At 37.3% G+C, this 19,785-nt stretch overlaps 1 protein-coding gene across 7 annotated transcripts in view; it reads right to left on the reverse strand.

Moving 5' to 3' along the window:
* The window catches only part of LOC127834725 (deoxyribodipyrimidine photo-lyase-like), a 137,685-nt gene continuing 117,900 nt past the window's right edge, over positions 1-19,785 (reverse strand). The window contains exons 3-11 of one of the 7 annotated variants that reach the window (XM_052360752.1): positions 19,302-19,503; positions 18,017-18,162; positions 17,027-17,209; positions 15,955-16,110; positions 11,240-11,438; positions 10,731-10,883; positions 9,887-10,008; positions 8,714-8,873; positions 1-8,062 (exon numbers count right to left, since the gene is read on the reverse strand). In XM_052360752.1, coding sequence (XP_052216712.1) covers positions 7,908-8,062; positions 8,714-8,873; positions 9,887-10,008; positions 10,731-10,883; positions 11,240-11,438; positions 15,955-16,110; positions 17,027-17,209; positions 18,017-18,162; positions 19,302-19,503 — 1,476 coding nt within the window. In that variant the 3' untranslated portion in view covers positions 1-7,907. The remainder of the gene's footprint in view (positions 8,063-8,713; positions 8,874-9,886; positions 10,009-10,730; positions 10,884-11,239; positions 11,439-15,954; positions 16,111-17,026; positions 17,210-18,016; positions 18,163-19,301; positions 19,504-19,785) is intronic. The other 6 variants (XR_008028090.1, XR_008028088.1, XR_008028086.1 and 3 more) reach the window with 6 other exon arrangements.

Here is a 19,785-nt window from a genome sequence, read left to right on the forward strand (position 1 = left end):
TAGCACTTGTATTTTTATTTGATAAAAATGATATGAACAACTGATAAGAAACTATGCTTTTTACAGCAGTGCATTTTCTTATCATATGCCTGTCATTAAGTGACAGTCAATAAACATGTATAACAATTCTTGGAAAGTAAAACTGAATTATTTATATTTTCTTGATATTGTAATAATAACTTCTACAAATTCTTTACGAGTTTTAACAATTAATATCTTATTTTCAAGATGCGATTTGAAACTATCAACACAATCTATTATTTATTATCATTTCTGCAATACAGATTTGAAACAAGACGCCCTGAAAGGCAAAAAGTCGCTCACCTGAGATACAAAGGAACTTACTTGTTCTGTGCAGCTCAAGATATCATTAGAACAAATGTTCTGACCAAGTTTCATGAAGAGTGAACTATAAATGTAACTTTTAGAGTGCTAACAAGGTTTTACTTTAGCCATATAAGGATCAATTATCCGCTCCCTGGCGGCCATATGTTTCTGCAGATCTGAACCATTTTCCAAATCATCCAAAATATCATTCAAACAAATGTTCTGGCCAAGTTTCATGAAGATTGGACTATACATGTGGCCTCTAGAGTGTTTACAAGTTTTTACTAGTCATATAAGAAAAAAAGCCCCGCCCCTTGGGGCCATGTTTTTCAACCAACCGGAACCATTTTCGTTCTCGTCCAAGATATCATTGGGAAAAATCTTCTGACCAAGTTTCATGAAGATCGGACAATAAACGTGGCCTCTTGAGTTTTAACACGGTTTTACTATAGCCATATAAGGAAAAATGTCCCGTCCCCTGGCGGCCATGTTTTTCAAGCCACATGAACCATTTTCAAACTCATCCAAGATATCATGGGGACAAATCTGCTGACCAAGTCTCATGAAAATCGGACAATAAATGCTGCCTCTAGAGTGTTGACAAGGTTTTACTATAGCCATAGAAGGAAAAATGCCCCGCCCCTGGTGGCCATGATTTTCAACCAACTGGAACCATTTTCGAACTCGTCCTAAATATCATTGCACAAATCTACTGACCAAATTTCAAGAATATTGTACAAAAAATGAGTCCTCTAAAGTTTTAACAAGGCAAATGTTGATCCAGCATGACGCACAACACACGACAGACAAAAGGCGAGTATTTAAAGTTCACCGTGAGAACCGTATGCTCAGGCGAGTTAAATAAGCAACAAATATAAATAATTTTGTTTATAATGATTCATAGCCATACATTTATAAAATAATTGTGATGTAACATCTTTTTGAAAATTACCCAAGACTCAACTAGAGCTATGTCACAGACGTGACGAATACCCCCACATGCCACATTGACACAGAATATTTTGCATGTTGTCTTCACAAAAAACAGCGGACACCATGCTCAATGTTTAAAACGCACTAAAAGACCCGGCATAGCCCATGTTCGAACTTGACCTACACATCATCTAGATACAACTTCTGACCAAGTGTGGTGAAGATATGATTAAAACTACTTGAAGTAGAGAGCGGACACCATGCTCAATGTTTAAAACCCACTAAGTGACCCCGTGACCTAGTTTTTGACCTGCCATGACCCATGTTCGAACTTGGCCCAGACATCATCTAGATACAACTTTTGACCAAGTTTGGTGAAACTACTTGAATTAGAAAGCGGATACCATGCTCAATGTTTAAAACACACTAAGTGACCCCGTGAGCTAGTTTTTGACCCAGCATGACCCATATTCGAACTTGACCTAGACATCATCTAGATACAACATTTGACCAAGTTTGGTGAAGATCCGATTAAACAACTTGAACAAGCAAATTTGTTGAATTGATATCCCCGCCAATATGCTTCTGGACACAAAAGTGTTATATTTGACACTCAGCTAAAAAAGCAGTTTTAAAGATACAAAGGGCCATAACTCCATTAATAACAGATGGTGAACAATGCCATTTAGCATGCATCATCCTCTTATCCATATATATACTCATACTAAGTTTCAATGAAATCCACCAAAGCACTTCCAAGATATGGCTCCAAACACAAAAGTGCCGGACGGACGGACAACACCAAAACAATATCCCTCTGCCGGGTGATAGTAAGAGAGCCGACACTTAATATGGACCAACACACAAGCTCACTCCTATATACCCCTCTAAACTTCGTTTGTGGGGGTATAACAAGCATATAGCATACTCAATATGTTATGGATTATTGTAAACATGAGAAATATTAAACGGTAGACTTGTTGCTATTTTGTTTAAAAACTACATACTAATTTCTACTCAGTGATTATTTCTAGCTGGCAAGAAAAAAAAATCCCTTTTTTCTTGAGTTATCATCCGGAAACCATTTTACTATTTCGAGTCACTGTGACCCTTACCTTTGATCTAGTGACCAGAAAATCAATAGGGGTCATCTGCCAGTCATGATCAATGTACCTATGAAGTTTCATGATCCTAGTTGTAAGCATTCTTGAGTTATCATCCGGAAACCATTTTACTTTTTCCAGTCACTGTGACCTTGACCTTTGACCTAGTGACCTGAAAATCAATAGGGGTCGTCTGCCAGTCATTATCTATGTACCTATTAAGTTTCATGATCTTAGGCGTAGGCATTCTTTACTTATCATCCGGAAGCCATTTTACTATTTCGAGTCACTGTGACCTTGACCTTTAACCAAGTGACCTGAAAATCAATAGGGGTCATCTGCCAGTCATGATCAATGTACCTATGAAGTTTCATGAACCTAGGTATAAGCATTCTTGAGTTATCATCCGGAAACCATTTTACTATTTCGAGTCACTGTGACCTTGACCTTTGACCTAGTGACCTGAAAATCAATAGGGGTCATCTGCCAGTCATGATCAATGTACCTATGAAGTTTCATGATCCTAGGCCTAAGCGCTCTTGAGTTATCATCCGGAAACCATCTGGTGGATGGACCGACGGACAGACGGACGGACCGACCAACATGTGCAAAACAATATACCCCTCTTCTTCGAAGGGGGGCATAATAAAACATTGCATATATAAGGAAATAGCATTATAATAATACAACCATACACACTTAAAACACATACATTTGTACATTTAAAGGCAACAAGTTAAAACCTTTAAAAACAAGGGCTGTTTGTAAAACATGCATGCCCCCCATATGGGCTCTCCGTTGTAGTGACAGCCATTGTGTGAGTATGTTTTTGTCACTGTGACCTTGACCTTTGACCTAGTGACCTGAAAATCAATAGGGGTCATCTGCCAGTCATGATCAATGTACCTATGAAGTTTCATGATCCTAATCATAAGCGTTCTTGAGTTATTATCCGGAAACCATTTTACTATTTCGGGTCACCGTGATCTTTGACCTAGTGACCTGAAAATCAATAGGGGTCATCTGCGAGTCATGATCAATCTATCTATAAAGTTTCATGATCCTAGAAATAAGCGTTCTTTAGTTATCATCCGGAAACCATTTTACTATTACAGGTCACCGTGAACTTGACCTTTGACCTAGTGACCTCAAAATCGATAGGGGTCATCTGCGAGTCATGATCAATGTACCGATGAAGTTTCATGATTGTAGCCATCAGCGTTCTTAAGTTATTATCCGAAAACCATTTTACTATTTCAGGTCACTGTGACCTTGACCTTTGATATAGTGACCTGAAAATCAATAGGGGTCAACTGCGAGTCATGATCAATCTACCTATCAAGTTTCATGATCCTAGGCATAAGCATTCTTGAGTTATCATCCGGAAACCATTTTACTATTTCGGGTCACCGTGACCTTGACCTTTGACCTAGTGACCTGACAATCAATAGGGTTCATCTGCCAGCCATTATCAATCTACCTACGAAGTTTCATGATCCTAGGCATAAGCGTTCTTGAGTTATCATCCGGAAACCATTTTACTATTTCGGGTCACTGTGACCATGACCTTTGACCTAGTGACCTGAAAATCAATAGGGGTCATCTGTGAGTCATGATCAATCTACCTATCAAGTTTCATGATCCTAGGCCTAAGCGTTCTTGAGTTATCATCCGGAAACCATTTTACTATTTCGGGTCAGTGTGACCTTGACCTTTGACCTAGTGACCTGAAAATCAATAGGGGTCATCTGCGAGTCATGATCAATCTACCTATCAAGTTTCATGATCCTAAGCCTAAGCGTTCTTGAGTTACCATCCGGAAACCATTTTATTATTTCGGGTCACCGTGACCTTGACCTTTGACCTAGTGACCTCAAAATCAATAGGGGTCATCTGCGAGTCATGATCAATCTACCTATCAAGTTTCATGATCCTAGGCCCAAGCGTTCTTGAGTTATCATCCGGAAACCACCTGGTGGACGGACCGACCGACAGACAGACAGACCGACCGACATGTGCAGAGCAATATACCCCCTCTTCTTCGAAGGGGGGCATAATAAAGGCAACATTTAAACATTGTGACAAATCAAAATGTATGAAGATCAAACAGAGTCTCCTTTTTTTCTGCAAGTCACGACTCACATAATTACAACCACAATCACATTTGCAAATAAACAAGATACCATCAGAGACGCGTGATGCTCCCCAAAGTTTTTTTTGTCACAATATTGCACTATATATTCAGATAAAAGGAAACGTCTAGTAGTTGGGGGGACAAGAATTGCACTATATGTCCAGTTAATGGAAAATTTAAAAGGGCCATAACTCTGTGAAAAATCATCCGACCAGAACCGGCTGATAATATGCTCATCTCTTCTTGGTAGTGAAGCTCCCCATAAAGTTTAATTGAATTCTGGTCATTAATTGCCGAGAAATAGCCTGGACAAAAATTGTGCATGGACGGACGGACACACGCACGGACAGACGAAGCGGCGACTATATGCTCCCCCCTAAAAAATTTTGGGGGAGCATAAAAATGTAGAAAACAGAACTGGTATATTTATATCAAAAACATAATTACTGGTATGATATTTAAATTTTGTAATTATAAAACGTTATCAAAATACAAGGGCTGTTTGTAAAACATGCATGCCCCCCATATGGACTGTCAGTTGTAATGGAATCCATTGTGTGAATATGTTTTTTGTCACTGTGACCTTGACCTTTGACCTAGTGACCTGAAAATCAATAGGGGTCATCTGCCAGTCATGATCAATGTACCTATGAAGTTTCATGATCCTAGGCGTAAGCATTCTTGAGTTACCATCCGGAAACAATTTTACTATTTCGAGTCACTGTAACCTTGACCTTTGACCTAGTGACCTGAAAATCAATAGGGGTCATCTGACAGTCATGATCAATGTACCTATGAAGTTTCATGATCCTAGGTATAAGCATTCTTGAGTTATCATCTGGAAACCATTTTACTATTTCGGGTCACCATGACCTTGACCTAGTGACCTGAAACTCAATAGGGGTCATCTGCCAGTCATGATCAATGTACCTATGAAGTTTCATGATCCTAGGCCTAAGCGTTCTTGAGTTATCATCTGGAAACCATCTGGTGGATGGACCGGCCGACATACCGACATGAGCAAAACAATATACCCCCCTCTTCTTCGAAGGGGGGCATAATAAGTACCAACGCACCATTTGCATCGAGTTTTCTAAGTGTAGCATGCATACATTTCTGTTCTTAAATCATGTAATGTCTTCATGATTGTTAAAGCAATTGGTTATTATATGCACAGTATACCATTAACCACAACATGCACTTTCAGAATATACTTTAAATACAAAGTCTATGCTGTTGGTTTGTTAACTTGTATTTTTTGCCACTTTCAACAGCTTTTCAGACTTATCACGCCAGTCATCTCACCAGCTTACACTTTTTCTAGGATATCTAGTCTACCAATACCAAGGCCTAGTAACTGATTACTGCCCTTCTGAACCCTTTCCTCCGTAAGAAGCAAAGTGAAAATGGCTTTTGCAACCAGCATAAAACCAGAACAGCCTACCAGTAACTCGCAGTCTGTTCAGGTTTTATGCTGTTTGCTGCTCATCCCTTACTAAGGGTTGGAAATGAAGTCTTTAAAACTTGAATTTAGTAAGAAAGGTATATAATTAAATATGATTTTCTAAGGGACAACAAATGCGTCAAAATACGTATCAAAGTGGTAAAAGGTTAACTCAGGTGTTATTGGCCCTAGAAAGGATTTCATGACCAATCCTATCACAACTTATGTGGACCAGGCAGAAATCAAACCTGCAATCCTGGGATTTGTAGTCCGGCTCTACCAACTGAACTATGATGGTGACTTATGAAATGATATATGATGCTTTTGTGGTAACATTGTTTTTATTGTTAATACTGTTTCAGAACTGTGAACAACTGTCAAATAGTCAATACTTTAACAATAACAGAACAGCATTTATGCCACAATTTTATCGTCTCAACTAGTATTATGCAGCCAAATATACATCAAATGCAGCCCAAAAGACACTTTATGCAGCAAAAAAGACAATTAATTCAGCAACAAAGATGATTAATGCAGCAAAAAGACAATTCATGCCACAAAAAGACAAAAAAGCTATAAATTAAATGAACACATGTGGTGTAACCGAAATTGATACATAAATTACAGCTCTATACAACCTATAACTTAAAGCTGTTTGCCATGAACACCTCAAGAAACAAAAATCTCTACATTTAAAATTTAATATCACAATGGTACAATCAAAGAGATAACATGTCCATAGCTTAACAACTGATGAGTAAATATGGTACGTTTTTTTCACCTGTCAAAGCACGGATAATTTCACTGAGGTTGAATGTGTCCTTTATTTTCTCGCTTAAGTTATTTCTAGTGACATACTTTGGGTATCATGAAAATACATGATGTTATTTATGATATTTAAGAAGATAGCATTCCCGTAGTATTAGAGTGAGTAGTCTAGTGGTAAAATTCTGATCAAACTAAGCTAAAAGTTGCAAGATCCAGTTCAAATATTGAATCTTCTTAAAAATTTGCTCACAAACGCGAGTAATAAACTATTTGGATGTCAAGCATCAAGCAACATCACTAAAAGTTTGTTTTAGCGACATGTGTTTTTTTTATACAGACTATGTCATTTAAGTCAAAATATTTCTAAAAGAATTTACAACAAGCCTTAAAGACATGTACATTTCAAAGACAAAAAAGTATACAAAAAAGAAAAGATGTTGTACAATCAAATGCAATTTGGCTACTAAATGCCAAAGTTTGAAATTTCGGACTATTTAGAGACTATGGCTAACAGTAAACACATACGGGACAATTCACACTGCACTAAGGTTAAATTAAGATTGAACAAGGACGACATCATTATATTGCCTGATAAGAACAAAAGTACAAGTTCTGCAGGGGTAACAATTTACAAAAATAAAGTTTAATTTGGAACGGCTATACGACCTTTACAGGCTAATAAGAGAACATTACCTTTAGTGATATTACACAAGACAACCTAGCATGTTTCTATTACTTATTTCATTAACTGTAAAGAGAACGAAAACTTATCTGCACATGGTAAGAAGCTATCCTGTCCGCTATGAAGAAACCCAAGTTTTGCTTTTCTCATTTGTGTACAGGGTAGCTCCAGACCAGTCTGCTCTGATGCAAGGCAGGTCTGGACGTTCGTTGGCAGTGCATAAGACCCTTTTTCGCATGACAAGTTACATCTTGTAACACTGAATAGATACTTAATACATATCAATTCAATACTCAGGCACATACACTTTTGACATCCAATCTTTCTGCTGCTCAATGATCAAAAATAGTAAAATATAGCCATGTATACACCAGCACACAAAGTACTGAGATCAAGTTTGGCTCCTTACTGCTCCTCTCAAAACACAGCAGATTTCTGAACCAAATCCTTGCCTGAGGTATATAAATACAAATATTTACATGGACACCAGTAAGTACTCCATCACATGGAACAGTTTCACTTCTCAGTGGTCTGCTTGCGGTACCGCATCTCAAACTTGGTCACATCAAACTTTCGCTTGCATCCCTGGTAATTCATGTAGCGTATCTTCCCAAACACAGCTCTCTCTGCCCAGCCCTGGTCGTGTATTCCACAAATGGACCACATACAACCTACAAGTTCACAGAAGATAGCATCATAAAGTTTAAGCCATGAGAGCATTAGAAGCAGAAGGACTAAGACCCTATAACATCAGGGTTTTTTTGCTCAGATTGTTCGCCATGTAAACATTTCTGTCAAATATTGGCAACCCTTGAACCTGCTGGATTTTTTCCAGGTATAAAAGAGGTTTAACAGTTCTTAGTGCATAAAGTGAAGTCAGTAAGGGACATTTTCTTACATAATGGGCAAATGGAAAAAGATGTCATATTTATTACCGATTTTCGCACAAGCTATGTCAACAAACTTAAATTTGACCTAACAAACCAAAGATTGATAGACCCCATGGTATACCAATTGAGCTACATGTAGCTGGGCCCAGCAATAGTTATTGGTGGGGCTTTGTTTTTTAAAATAGTTAGAGAAATTGTACACCAAATAATCAGATCAAATATATATGAGCCTCGCTCTGGAAAAACTTGGGTTAAAGTATGCACATAAAGTGTCATCCCAGTTAAGCCTGTGCAGTCCACACAGGCTAATCCTGGACGACATTTTCTGCCTCAACTGGATTTTCTCTCAAAAGGGACTTTTATTAATAATGATGGTAATCTGGGACGACACTTTAAGCACATGCATTAAGCCTCGTTTCCCAGAGCACATACCGACATATCCGTTAGGGTCCCTGCCGTCCAGACTGTATTTGTCGTTGAGGTAGATGGAGTAACTGAGGGCCTCCGAGGGGCTGGGGGTCCATTCCAGGATCTTCTTGGCCCAGTACATGCGCAGGAACCCATGCATCTTACCCTCTAACACCATCTGATTCTGGGGAAACAGGAATCCAGAATTTAGGATTGCTTTAACAAAGTAATGGTTATTTACTTTTAACCTGGTTAACCCGTTTTTATTTTAGCTCGATTGCATTGAAAGCCTAAGGCTTATGAAAAGCTGTTGATTCCATTTCCTGGGTAGGACCAGTACTTTGGTGTCTTTCGAGGAGACCAGTGACCTCCAGGTCGCAAGTTGGACACCATATCCACTACAATAGGACAATTAAACAAGATATTCTACTTTTTTTACCTTGCAGGTTACATACAAAGCGCTAAGAAATGAAATACTATAAGTTTTGCAGGAATCACTGCATCTAACCCTATAACACCATCTGATTCTGGGAACACAAAGAGAACAGAATGAAAGATTGATTGCAGTGGGGCAATTAAACAAGGTAAAGTTAACTAAACTATGATTTAGTAGCAAATAATTAAAAACCACTACCGTGACTGTAGATTCACCACTTAAAATGTGCAGCTCCATGAGATACACATGCATGCCAAATATCAAGTAGCTTTGTTCAATATTGAATAATCATCTCCCTTTAAACTTATTACTTCCCTTGGATTTGTATTTTTGACCTGACACCTTGAAGGATAACCTTGACCTTTTACCACAATGTGTTTGTCAGAAACACAATGCCGCCTACTGCGCCGCTTTGATTTATTTCACAAAAATATATATAATTTGGAAGGCCAGATAATTATGTCCAATTAAAGCTTATTACTTCCCTTGGATTTGTTTTTTTTCGACCCCTTGACCTAGTTTTTGACCCGACTTGACCCATATTCGAACTTGACCTAGATATTGTCTAGATACAACTTCTGACCTAGTTTCGTAAAGATCGGATGAAAACTATTTGAATTAGCAGACACGAAATGTGTGACAGACTGACAGACAGAATGACAGGCGGACAGTGCGAAAACTAAATACCCCCTTTTGTTCGAAAGGGGGCATAGAAAAAGAATTCAAGACTATGAGAACTGCTTAAAATTCAAGACACGCACCTGTGCAGCATTCCAGAGTGGGTCGTGAGTCTTGCCCCTCTCCAACTGCTCCCTGGTGTATACATGGTCCCGCTTGTCCTTCTCATGATCTTGCAGGGTCTTCTTAGCCCAGTCGTATGCTCCTGCAATAAATCACACAAAGTTATTGCATGGACAAATCTTTTCAAGACTCAAATGTATGTACAAACACAATTTTGGAACTTTTGCTTTTTACTGATTAACTTTCTTAACAAGAATTGAAGAATTGACAGAATTATCTAAATAACAGCTACCTATTTGCTGTAATTATGATGGATCATTAACTGCACCATCACATATGCTGGACAAAGTTATGCTTCTGAAAAAGGGTCAAGTACAAATTTCAAAATTTGACTTTTGACCTTGAATACTATAGTAAACCTGACCTTGACCTGGGTCTAGCAAGTGATACTCCATCTTATCATGCTGATTTCTTATGGCAAGTGACAAGAAAATCCATCCATACTAAATACATTTATGCTTCTGACAAAGGGTCAAGTTATAAATTCTTTACTATGATCTTTGACCAAGAATTGTACCAAGGAACCTGGTTCTTGCATGCAACACTCCTGCTTATCATGGGTATGTCAAATTATTCAATTCAAACACCATCAATTCTGGATTAAGTTATGCTTTGAACAAATATTTCCTGCCCCCTACAATCCTGCTCAGGTGTCCCAATAAAACAGCCGTTTTCAAACAGGCATGAAGTTCAACTAAAAATAAAAATTAGGGTGTACTACCGTATTTCAAACTTCATTAAAAATCAATCAAATCTTCACAAACAAACACAAATAAAAGGATTAAAATAAAATGCTAGACCAACCTTCAATGCTATCATATTTCTTGTTGTAGTAGCAGAAGTTGTCGCCCAATTCACGTCGTATGACTGCCTCCTCAATGTACGCGTCCACTGACTCCTTGTGCTTAGCTTTGTACTGCCGGACTGTGAGAATACACCTCTGTGCGGATAGCTGACCTGGAACATACAAGATCCAATGTAAATTTGAAAGCTATCATAAGCACTGTAAATAACATTAATTACCCAAAACCCATAAAAGCCAAATTGTTAAGGCAAATCCCACATATTGTCTACCATACCTCAGTTTCAATTGAGGTTGGTGTGTTCGGATTTATTTGACGCACAAGTTCATAAGTTTTACAAGTTCAAGGGTTCCATGGGTTTTTGTGGGTTTTCAATTGTTTACAAGGTTTTTCACTGATGAGAAGCTGAGTTTGCAATAGACAGCTGTTGGAGAGAAAAATTACATACAGAAAATATTTTTGAACAATTGCAGAATTAAATTCCTTAAACATTCAAAACACCAAAATTACCAAAATGAATCCATGGTGACAAGTTACTGAGAGCATTCTTGTTAGGATTGTTCCTGTCTGTGGCAAAGTCTTTCAACCGGTCCTTGCAGAATGACTCGAGCATTTTGATGCCATGAGATGATCCTGGTTTTGCCCAGTCGACAGGCTTAACAGACAGGTCTACCTCCAGACTGGCATAGGCTGCAGCCCAGTCAACACTCTGTAATGTTCAAAGTAAAGAATTTGGGCCAAAACAATGTGTGTTATAGATGACCATAGGGAAATTTACCAGTGACTTGGTGTGTACACCATGTAATAATTTACAAATTTTATTTGTATATTTCTTATCAATATACACAGGATAATTGATGACAAAATCTACTAAACATTTGCAAGTCTATTAAATTAAAGGTGTTATGAATAATACATTCAAATCAAGATCATGATATGGCCGTTAATGTTACCAACATAAGCGTAAATAAATTACTCTAGTTTTAAAAGTGAATGTGCAATATGAGAATTTGGGAAGTATACTTAAACATGTTGACTGTTTTCAGCTAACCGGTTAATTAACTGGTTACATTAGTTGTTAAACTTGTTTATGTTTAGAAACATGTAAAAGCACTACTTTATAGTACTGTGTTCACATGTAAAAGCACTACTTTATAGTACTGTGTTCACATGTAAAAGCACTACTTTATAGTACTGTGTTCACATGTAAAAGCACTACTTTATAGTACTGTGTTCACATGTAAAAGCACTACTTTATAGTACTGTGTTCACATGTAAAAGCACTACTTTATAGTACTGTGTTCACATGTAAAAGCACTACTTTATAGTACTGTGTTCACATGTAAAAGCACTACTTTATAGTACTGTGTTCACATGTAAAAGCACTACTTTATAGTACTGTGTTCAAGATATGCATGGGTTAAATAGTGGCAAATTGACATTATAATTTTAACTTTTTTTTTATCTCCAAAGAAAAAGTATTATAAGGAATGGGACCGAAATTTGAAAGCATATTCAGAAAATCCCTTTCCACCTTTCAATATGTAAAAATATTTGATTTATAAACCTGTAGATTAAACTTTCACTTACCTTTCAAAATCACAGAAATTATGCGGAATGCAACTGAACCTTAGATACTAATAACTTTTTACAGTTATATGAACACTTACAGGCATATTCCATATTGACAAAAGAATCCAGGTTATATATGTTTAAAATGACAATACATAACTCTGAAGATTATGGTCATTTGTGTTTTTACCTCATGAAAATAAGCAGACAAAACAGTGGTCAAAGATTTTGAAAACAGTCGCTCACCTGAGATAACAAGATATTATTGGGGCAAATCTTATGACCAAGTTACATGAAGATCGGAAAATAAATGTGGCTTCTAGAGTTTTAGCAAGGTTTGACTATAGCCATATAAGGAAAAATGCCCCGCCCCCTGGAAGCCATGATTTTCAACCAACCGGCATCATTTTTGAACTCTTCCAAGATATTATCGGGATGAATCTTCTGACCGAGTTTCATGTAGATCTGACTATAAGTGTGGCCTCTATAGTGTTAACAAGATTTTACTATAGCCATATAAGGAAAAATGCCCCACCCCTTGGCAGCCATGTTTTTCAATTAAACGTAACCATATTCGAACTCCTCCAAAATATCAATAAGACAAATCTTCTGACCAAATTTCATGAAGATTGGACAATAAATGTGGCCTCTAGAGTGTTAACAAAGTTTTACTATAGCCATATAAGGAAAAATGCCCCGCCCCCTGGCAGCCATGTTTTTCATTTTTGAACGCGTCCAAGAAATTATTGGGATGAATCTTCTGACCAAGATTCATGAAGATTGGACAATAAATGTGGCCTCTAGAGTGTTAACAAGATTTTACTATAGCCATATAAGGAAAAATGCCCCGCCCCTTGGCAGCCATGTTTTTCAAGCAAAGGTTACCATTTTTGAACTCATCCAAGATATCATTGGGACAAATCTTCTGAGCACGTTTCATGAACATCGGAAAATCAATGTGGCCTCTAGAGTGTTAACAAGATTCTACTAAAGCCATATAAGGAAAAAATGCCCCGCCCCCTGGCGGCCATGTTTTTCAACCAACCAGTATCATTTTCGAACTCATCCAAGATATTATTGGGATGAATCTTCTGACCAAGTTTCATGAAGATCTGACAATAAATGTGGCCTCTAGAGTGTTAACAAGATTTTACTATAGCCATATAAGGAAAAATGCCCCGCCCCTTGGCAGCCATGTTTTTCAAGCAAACGTAACCATTACAAACTCAGCCAAGATATCATTGAGACCAATCTTCTGACCAAATTTCATGAAGATTGGACAATTAATGTGCCCTCTAGAGAGTTAACAAGGCAAATGTTGACGCCGCACAACCAGGGGTGTCAATTGGCCTAAATCTTAAATCCTGAAAATCACCCTAGAATTTGGGGGACAGAGTCAAAAGAGTTTTAATTATTAATTAAATTGTCTTTCCTTTGTAAACAAAATTCCAAAGGTCAATAATTTGTGTTGAAGATGACATTTTGTGACAAGAATGCTTAAAATAACCAAAACAATCCTCTGTTTTATATCAATATCAAAAATTTTCCTTGAGGGCTTAAATCCTGAATTCAGGAATAATCCTGAAAATTGACACCTCTGACAACGCACAACGGACAAAAGGCGATCACAAAAGCTCACCCGATGAGCACGTTGTGCTCAGGTGAGCTAAAAACAAAAAACTCTTACGTATCTAAAGCAAACATGATTTGTGGTTATCATTTCCTTTTCAAGAAACAATGAGACCTAAAACAATAATGTTACAACTGAAATTGATTTTTTGCAAACAGTTACCATATTTCTTTACTTTTTTGACGAAATGTTATTTGGGTGCTCATTAAAGGGACCTATGAATGTGAAGAGATTTCAATGTGAGGGAAGCCAAAACTGGCTGATTAGCAAATATTTAAAAGAGCAACTGCAGTAAATTGCAAACAATAAATGGTTTTGATATAAATTGCAACCCATCATTGACATTCTTTTACGATTGTTTTTATAAGGGCTCAACTATGGGATGAACATCCCTGTTACTCTCATTTGGCAGGACGCGAAATGGCCGATAATTTATCAGCATATTCTGTAATACCATCCTTTTGGGCAATAATACAAACAATCATCTTGTTAATTGATGACAGCTGTTATAAAAAAAAGAATAACAAACGACAGTTTTCCACAAAAAGCTTAAAAGCGACTATGTAGTTGTACAAAGTTCTCATTTTATGAAGATCTTATTTATTATATAAACAGGAGATGTGTTTGTCAGAAACACAATGCCCCTTATTTCGCCGCTTTGAAGCCATATATTTAACCTTTGACCTTGAAGGATGACCTTGACCTTTCACCACTCAAGATGTGCAGCTCCATGAGATACACATGCATGCCATGTATCAAGTTGCTATCTTCAATATTGCGAATGTTATTGCAAAACTTTAACCAAGGTTAAAGTTTTAGTATTAAGTTTTGATGACAGACAGACAGAATGACAGACAGACAGAATGACAGACAGACAGGCCAAAAACAATATACCCCCGATCATTCAATCCGGGGGCATAAAAACATAGAGTAACCCTGGGTTATATCGGACACAAGGGGTTTATCGGACAACCACAAGTTGAATATTTACATATAAAACGACCTTGCATTCAACCATTTGAGCTTTGTTTACATTCTATACATACATTTTCATAGTATTATGTAACCAATCATCCTACTGGGTGATGGAATAAATCGGCAATTTTGATTGGAAGATGCGTATTCATTTGGAGAGACATCCCCTCTTCACCTTGGTGAAAATCCGAGAGTCGGGAATATTTAAAACGGTCATTTTACAAGTAACGGTATGCTATGAAATTAGTTAATACCGTTGTGAGAAAACGAAATAATTTAACTGATATATTTATCTTCTGAAAAACATAATAAAACTATTACAAACATTACATGTATTGTAAACAAGATGTGTTTGTGAAACACAATGTCCCCCTAAAACATTACATGTATTGTAAACAAGATGTGTTTGTGAAACACAATGTCCCCCTATATGACGTTTGACCTTGAAGGATGACCTTGACCTTGACCCTTCACCACTCAAAATGTGCAGCTCCATGAGATACACATGCATGTCAAATATAAAATTGCTAGCTTGAATATTGCAGAAGTTACATTACATGAGCAATTTTGACCCATATATTTGACCTAGAAGAATGACCTTGAAATTGACCTTTCACCACTCAAAGTGTGCAGCTCCATGAGATACACATGCATGCGAAACATCAAGTTGCTATCTTCAATATTGCAAAAGTATTCATAAAATAAGCGATTTGGGCCACATATATTTGACCTCTTACCTTGAAGGATGACCTTGACCTTTCACCACTCAAAATGTGCAGCTCCATGAGAAACACATGCATGTAAAATATCAAGTTGCTATCTTCAATATTGCAAAAGTTATGGTCAATGTTAAAGTTTGACCGAAACAAACCAACAAACAGACACGGCAAAAACAATATGTCCCCCAGTATAGACATTTTGTATATCCAGATATTCGTTTCCATCCCTACTTGTTCTAAAATCTATATATGTTGTCCCCCTAATAGAAATCACTATACCAGTTGAGTACATATATATCTTTACACATATTGGCAACAAGTATGTCAACCTTTGAGTCTGGTGCAGTATGCTTGTGTTTGCAAACAGGTGGGAATTCTGTGAGGTAGCCTGCAAGTTGATTGTGGATCTTGTTGCGTATGGTCCGAGCCCCGTACTCCAGCTTGGGGGACGCCTCCCAGCAGGGCACCAGGTTATGGGCGTCCACCTGAAACAGGGAACCAGATATGGGTGTCCACCTGAAACAGGGAACCAGGTTATGGGCATCCACCTGAAACAGGAACCAGGTTATGGGCATCCACCTGAAACAGGAAACCAGGTTACGGACATCCACCTGGAACAGGGAACTAGGTTATGGGCGTCCACCTGAAACATGGAACCAGGTTATGGGCGTCCATCTGAAACAGGGAACCAGGTTATGGGGGTCCACTTGAAACAGGGAACTAGGTTATGGGCATCCACAAAAAGGGGTCAACAGGGAACAAGAATTTACAAATCAGCTCACAACTGCAATCCAGTGTGCAGGTTCATGTGACTTTATGGGGTTCCCAATTAAATGTTAATGGACGTAAACACATTGGTAAACCAATTTTTCGGAACAATTTCAACTGGTGCATAAAAAACAGATTTTTATGCTGCCTAAGGCAATGTGAAAAACATCAGAATTACTTAATTTAATAAACATGTGTTCTTGTTCAAAAATTATATATTTAATGCATTCATGTATACGGCTATGCTTCACGCAACGTGAAACTTTGTCAACAATTTCAGACATATTCAAGGATTTATTCTCATACTATAAGATATTGACACAAAATGCAAGAAAAACTGTCTTTTATGCGCAAAAGATGTTTCCAAATGTATTTCAATAACTAAAGATATTTGCAAAAATAAACTTCTTAACAATGTGTTTACATTCTGTGCAGCCCGTGCAAAAGCCCCTTAAAACTCCATTGATTCTGAACCCTGGATCCGTAAGACGCAATTAGCACAAACAGGTTGATTGAAGTTTCTTGTGTTAAAACTAATAGAATATAATTTTTTTGCATTTCATGGATGTAAGAGCTCTAAGAAAATGTCTGCTTTGTGACCTCACAATAATGGTAATGTTGCTTTTCATTTACCTGACAAAAAGGGATGTTCTTTGGTAAGGCTTTGCCCACATCATCAACCCAGGCCATGGGAACTCGAAGTGGACTGAAGTCGGTCACAACTCCACCTATTTTATTCTCTGCAACAAACTGTGGCAGTCTATCCTTGGCATGACCGATGAGAAGATGGAAACTGATACCCAGCTCTGTGCATTCCTGTCCAAACAAATAAAAACAGTAATAATCTTGCACTAAAGAGCCTTATGGACAAAGTTCTCAAAAAGAAAATCAACTAAAATCTACATGCACAATGTTTACATGTGGGGAACACACGCAATCTTAAGAACACATATGAAACAAAACTTTACTCACTGTGAGTCAATAACAAAGACTCCATTAATATTGTTTAAACAAGAGCATTGTTACAGACAATACAGCAGTACTGTACTCTACGGGGTAAATCATATCTGAGTAACAACAGGACCCTGATTGTCTTTATTAATTATTTCTACATCCAAAGCAACCACAGTTTTGGACTGAAAAAAACAACTGAAATAACATGCATACACATGTATTTCCTTATTTGTCCTCTATTAACATACAGATGTTGATTAACCTAGCTTAAGTTCATTTTGCTCAGCACAGGATCTTGATTTTAGTTGTCCCTTATTACTGTAACCATAGCAACTTCTTTTGTTCTACAAAATACAAGAGATGTGTTTGTCACAAATACAATGCCACCTATACTGCGCCGCTTTGAAGCCATATATTTGACCTTTGACCTTGAAGAAATACCTTGACCTTTCACCACTCAAAATGTGCAGCTCCATGAGATACACATGCATGCCATATATCAAGTTGCTATCTTCAATATTGCAAAAGTTATTGGCAATGTTTAAGTTTTTGGACGAACTACTGACAGACAGTATGACGAACAGTTCAACAGCTATATACCACCCTACCGGGAGCATAATAATAAAACCAACATGCATATATTTAGTCTCACATTTATTTTTTTATTACCTTTTCCACTTCCTTCAGACCCTCCAACATGAAGGTGAAGTGTCTGATAGTTGCCTCCAGGAACTTTGGTACCAGACAGAAGCACACATGCAATGGAACCTCCAACTTTAGGGCTAACTTCTGGGCATACAGGAATGCCCAGTTGTCTGAAAAGAAAAGGGTTAACAGTAGTTCTTAACAATGCAATTTCTTTCCCCCATATTTGCGAAGCAGCCTTGGTCCACTCACTTTGTGAAAAAATGAGTTGCAAACTGTTAAAATTTGCGCAAAAAATGAGTCACATTTTTTTTTTAATTGTAAAAATTTGAGTCTCGAAATTTATAAATAATGAAAAATGTGAGTCTGGAACTTTTTAAATTTGCTAAAAACAACGCGGCCATTCTCTAAGAAGGAAAAAAGCCTTGCAATGGTACTTGTTTACGGTTTAGTGAATAGATTTAATGCATCTGGCATCAAAATATTTTCAATAAAACTGATTACTTTTTGTTTTTAGCAGTTTTGTATGCAGCAATAACTGTGAATGAACATGTGAAATCATCATTATACCATTAAAGAAGTAATGAAGCATGGGTAATGCCAACAGGAAAACACAACAATTTTGGATATCTTAGTAATGCACCAATAAAAACCAAACATACATGTACTCATGGTAAATTGGATATTAACCCTTAAGGAAGCAAAGTGAAAATGGCAATGTGAAAACAGCATAAAACCAGAACAGCCTGCGAGTAACTCGCAGTCTGTTCAGGTTTTATGCTGTTTGCTGCTCATTAGTTTCTAAGGATTGAAAATGAAGCCTTAAAAACTGAATTCTAGTAAGAAAGGTCTTTAATTAAATGTAACTTTCTAAGGGACTACAAATGCGTAAAAATACGTATTTAACTGGGAAAGGGTTAACTCACATCTTACCACAGTTTCTTTACATATTTTTGCAGACATGTACAGCAGACATAAAATAGTTTTTTCAGAAAATCAATGAACTCAGCATATCTTTAAAGGGGCCTCCTTCAAATGAGTCGTGTTCTGAGAAAACTGGGCATAATGCATGTGCGTAGTGTCGTCCCAGATTAGCCTGTGCAGTCCACACAGGCTAATCAGGGACAACACTTTCCGCCTAAATTGGATTTTTGCTAAAAAGAGACTTCATTTAAACAAAAAATGTCATAAAAGCGGAAAGTGTCGTCCCTGGTTAGTCCGCACAGGCTAATCTGGGACGACACTTAACGCACAAGCATTATGCCCAGTTTTCTCAGAACACAACACAAATATTTCATAAACAGCATACCTTGCACACGCTGGTCCCTAGACATCCAGTAGACAATGCCGTCACATTCATTCGGTATGTCCTCCGATTTGCTTAAGACTTTTACTCGCTTTTTATTAAATTTAAAGTCTGCAACAGAACTGCAAAGGGACTTTCTGGCCTCCGATATTCTTGATGCAAGGTCTTCCACTTGGGTTTTTTTGGGTGAAGGTTCATCGGAGCCCTAAAATATATTTAATTTTTTGAATGCTGCAAACACAGTTGTAAAATTTATTTGATCTATTACTTTGCAACTGCAAAAATGTTAATTTGAAGTTTCATTACAATAATTTGATAATTCAAAGCTATTTTAGGAAATGAATTTTTCACATACTTCTATAACATGCTGAAAAATATATGTCAAGGTGTAAAAAGGCCCCCAAAAAGCTTACTGAAAAGTTTAAACCAGTGTAAAGATTATATTAGAAAATTTATGCAAAAAACCTATTTCAAACTGGAGTAACCA

This window comes from Dreissena polymorpha, chromosome 6 (assembly GCF_020536995.1).
Source record: "Dreissena polymorpha isolate Duluth1 chromosome 6, UMN_Dpol_1.0, whole genome shotgun sequence".
NCBI classification, from domain to species: Eukaryota; Metazoa; Mollusca; class Bivalvia; order Myida; family Dreissenidae; genus Dreissena; species Dreissena polymorpha.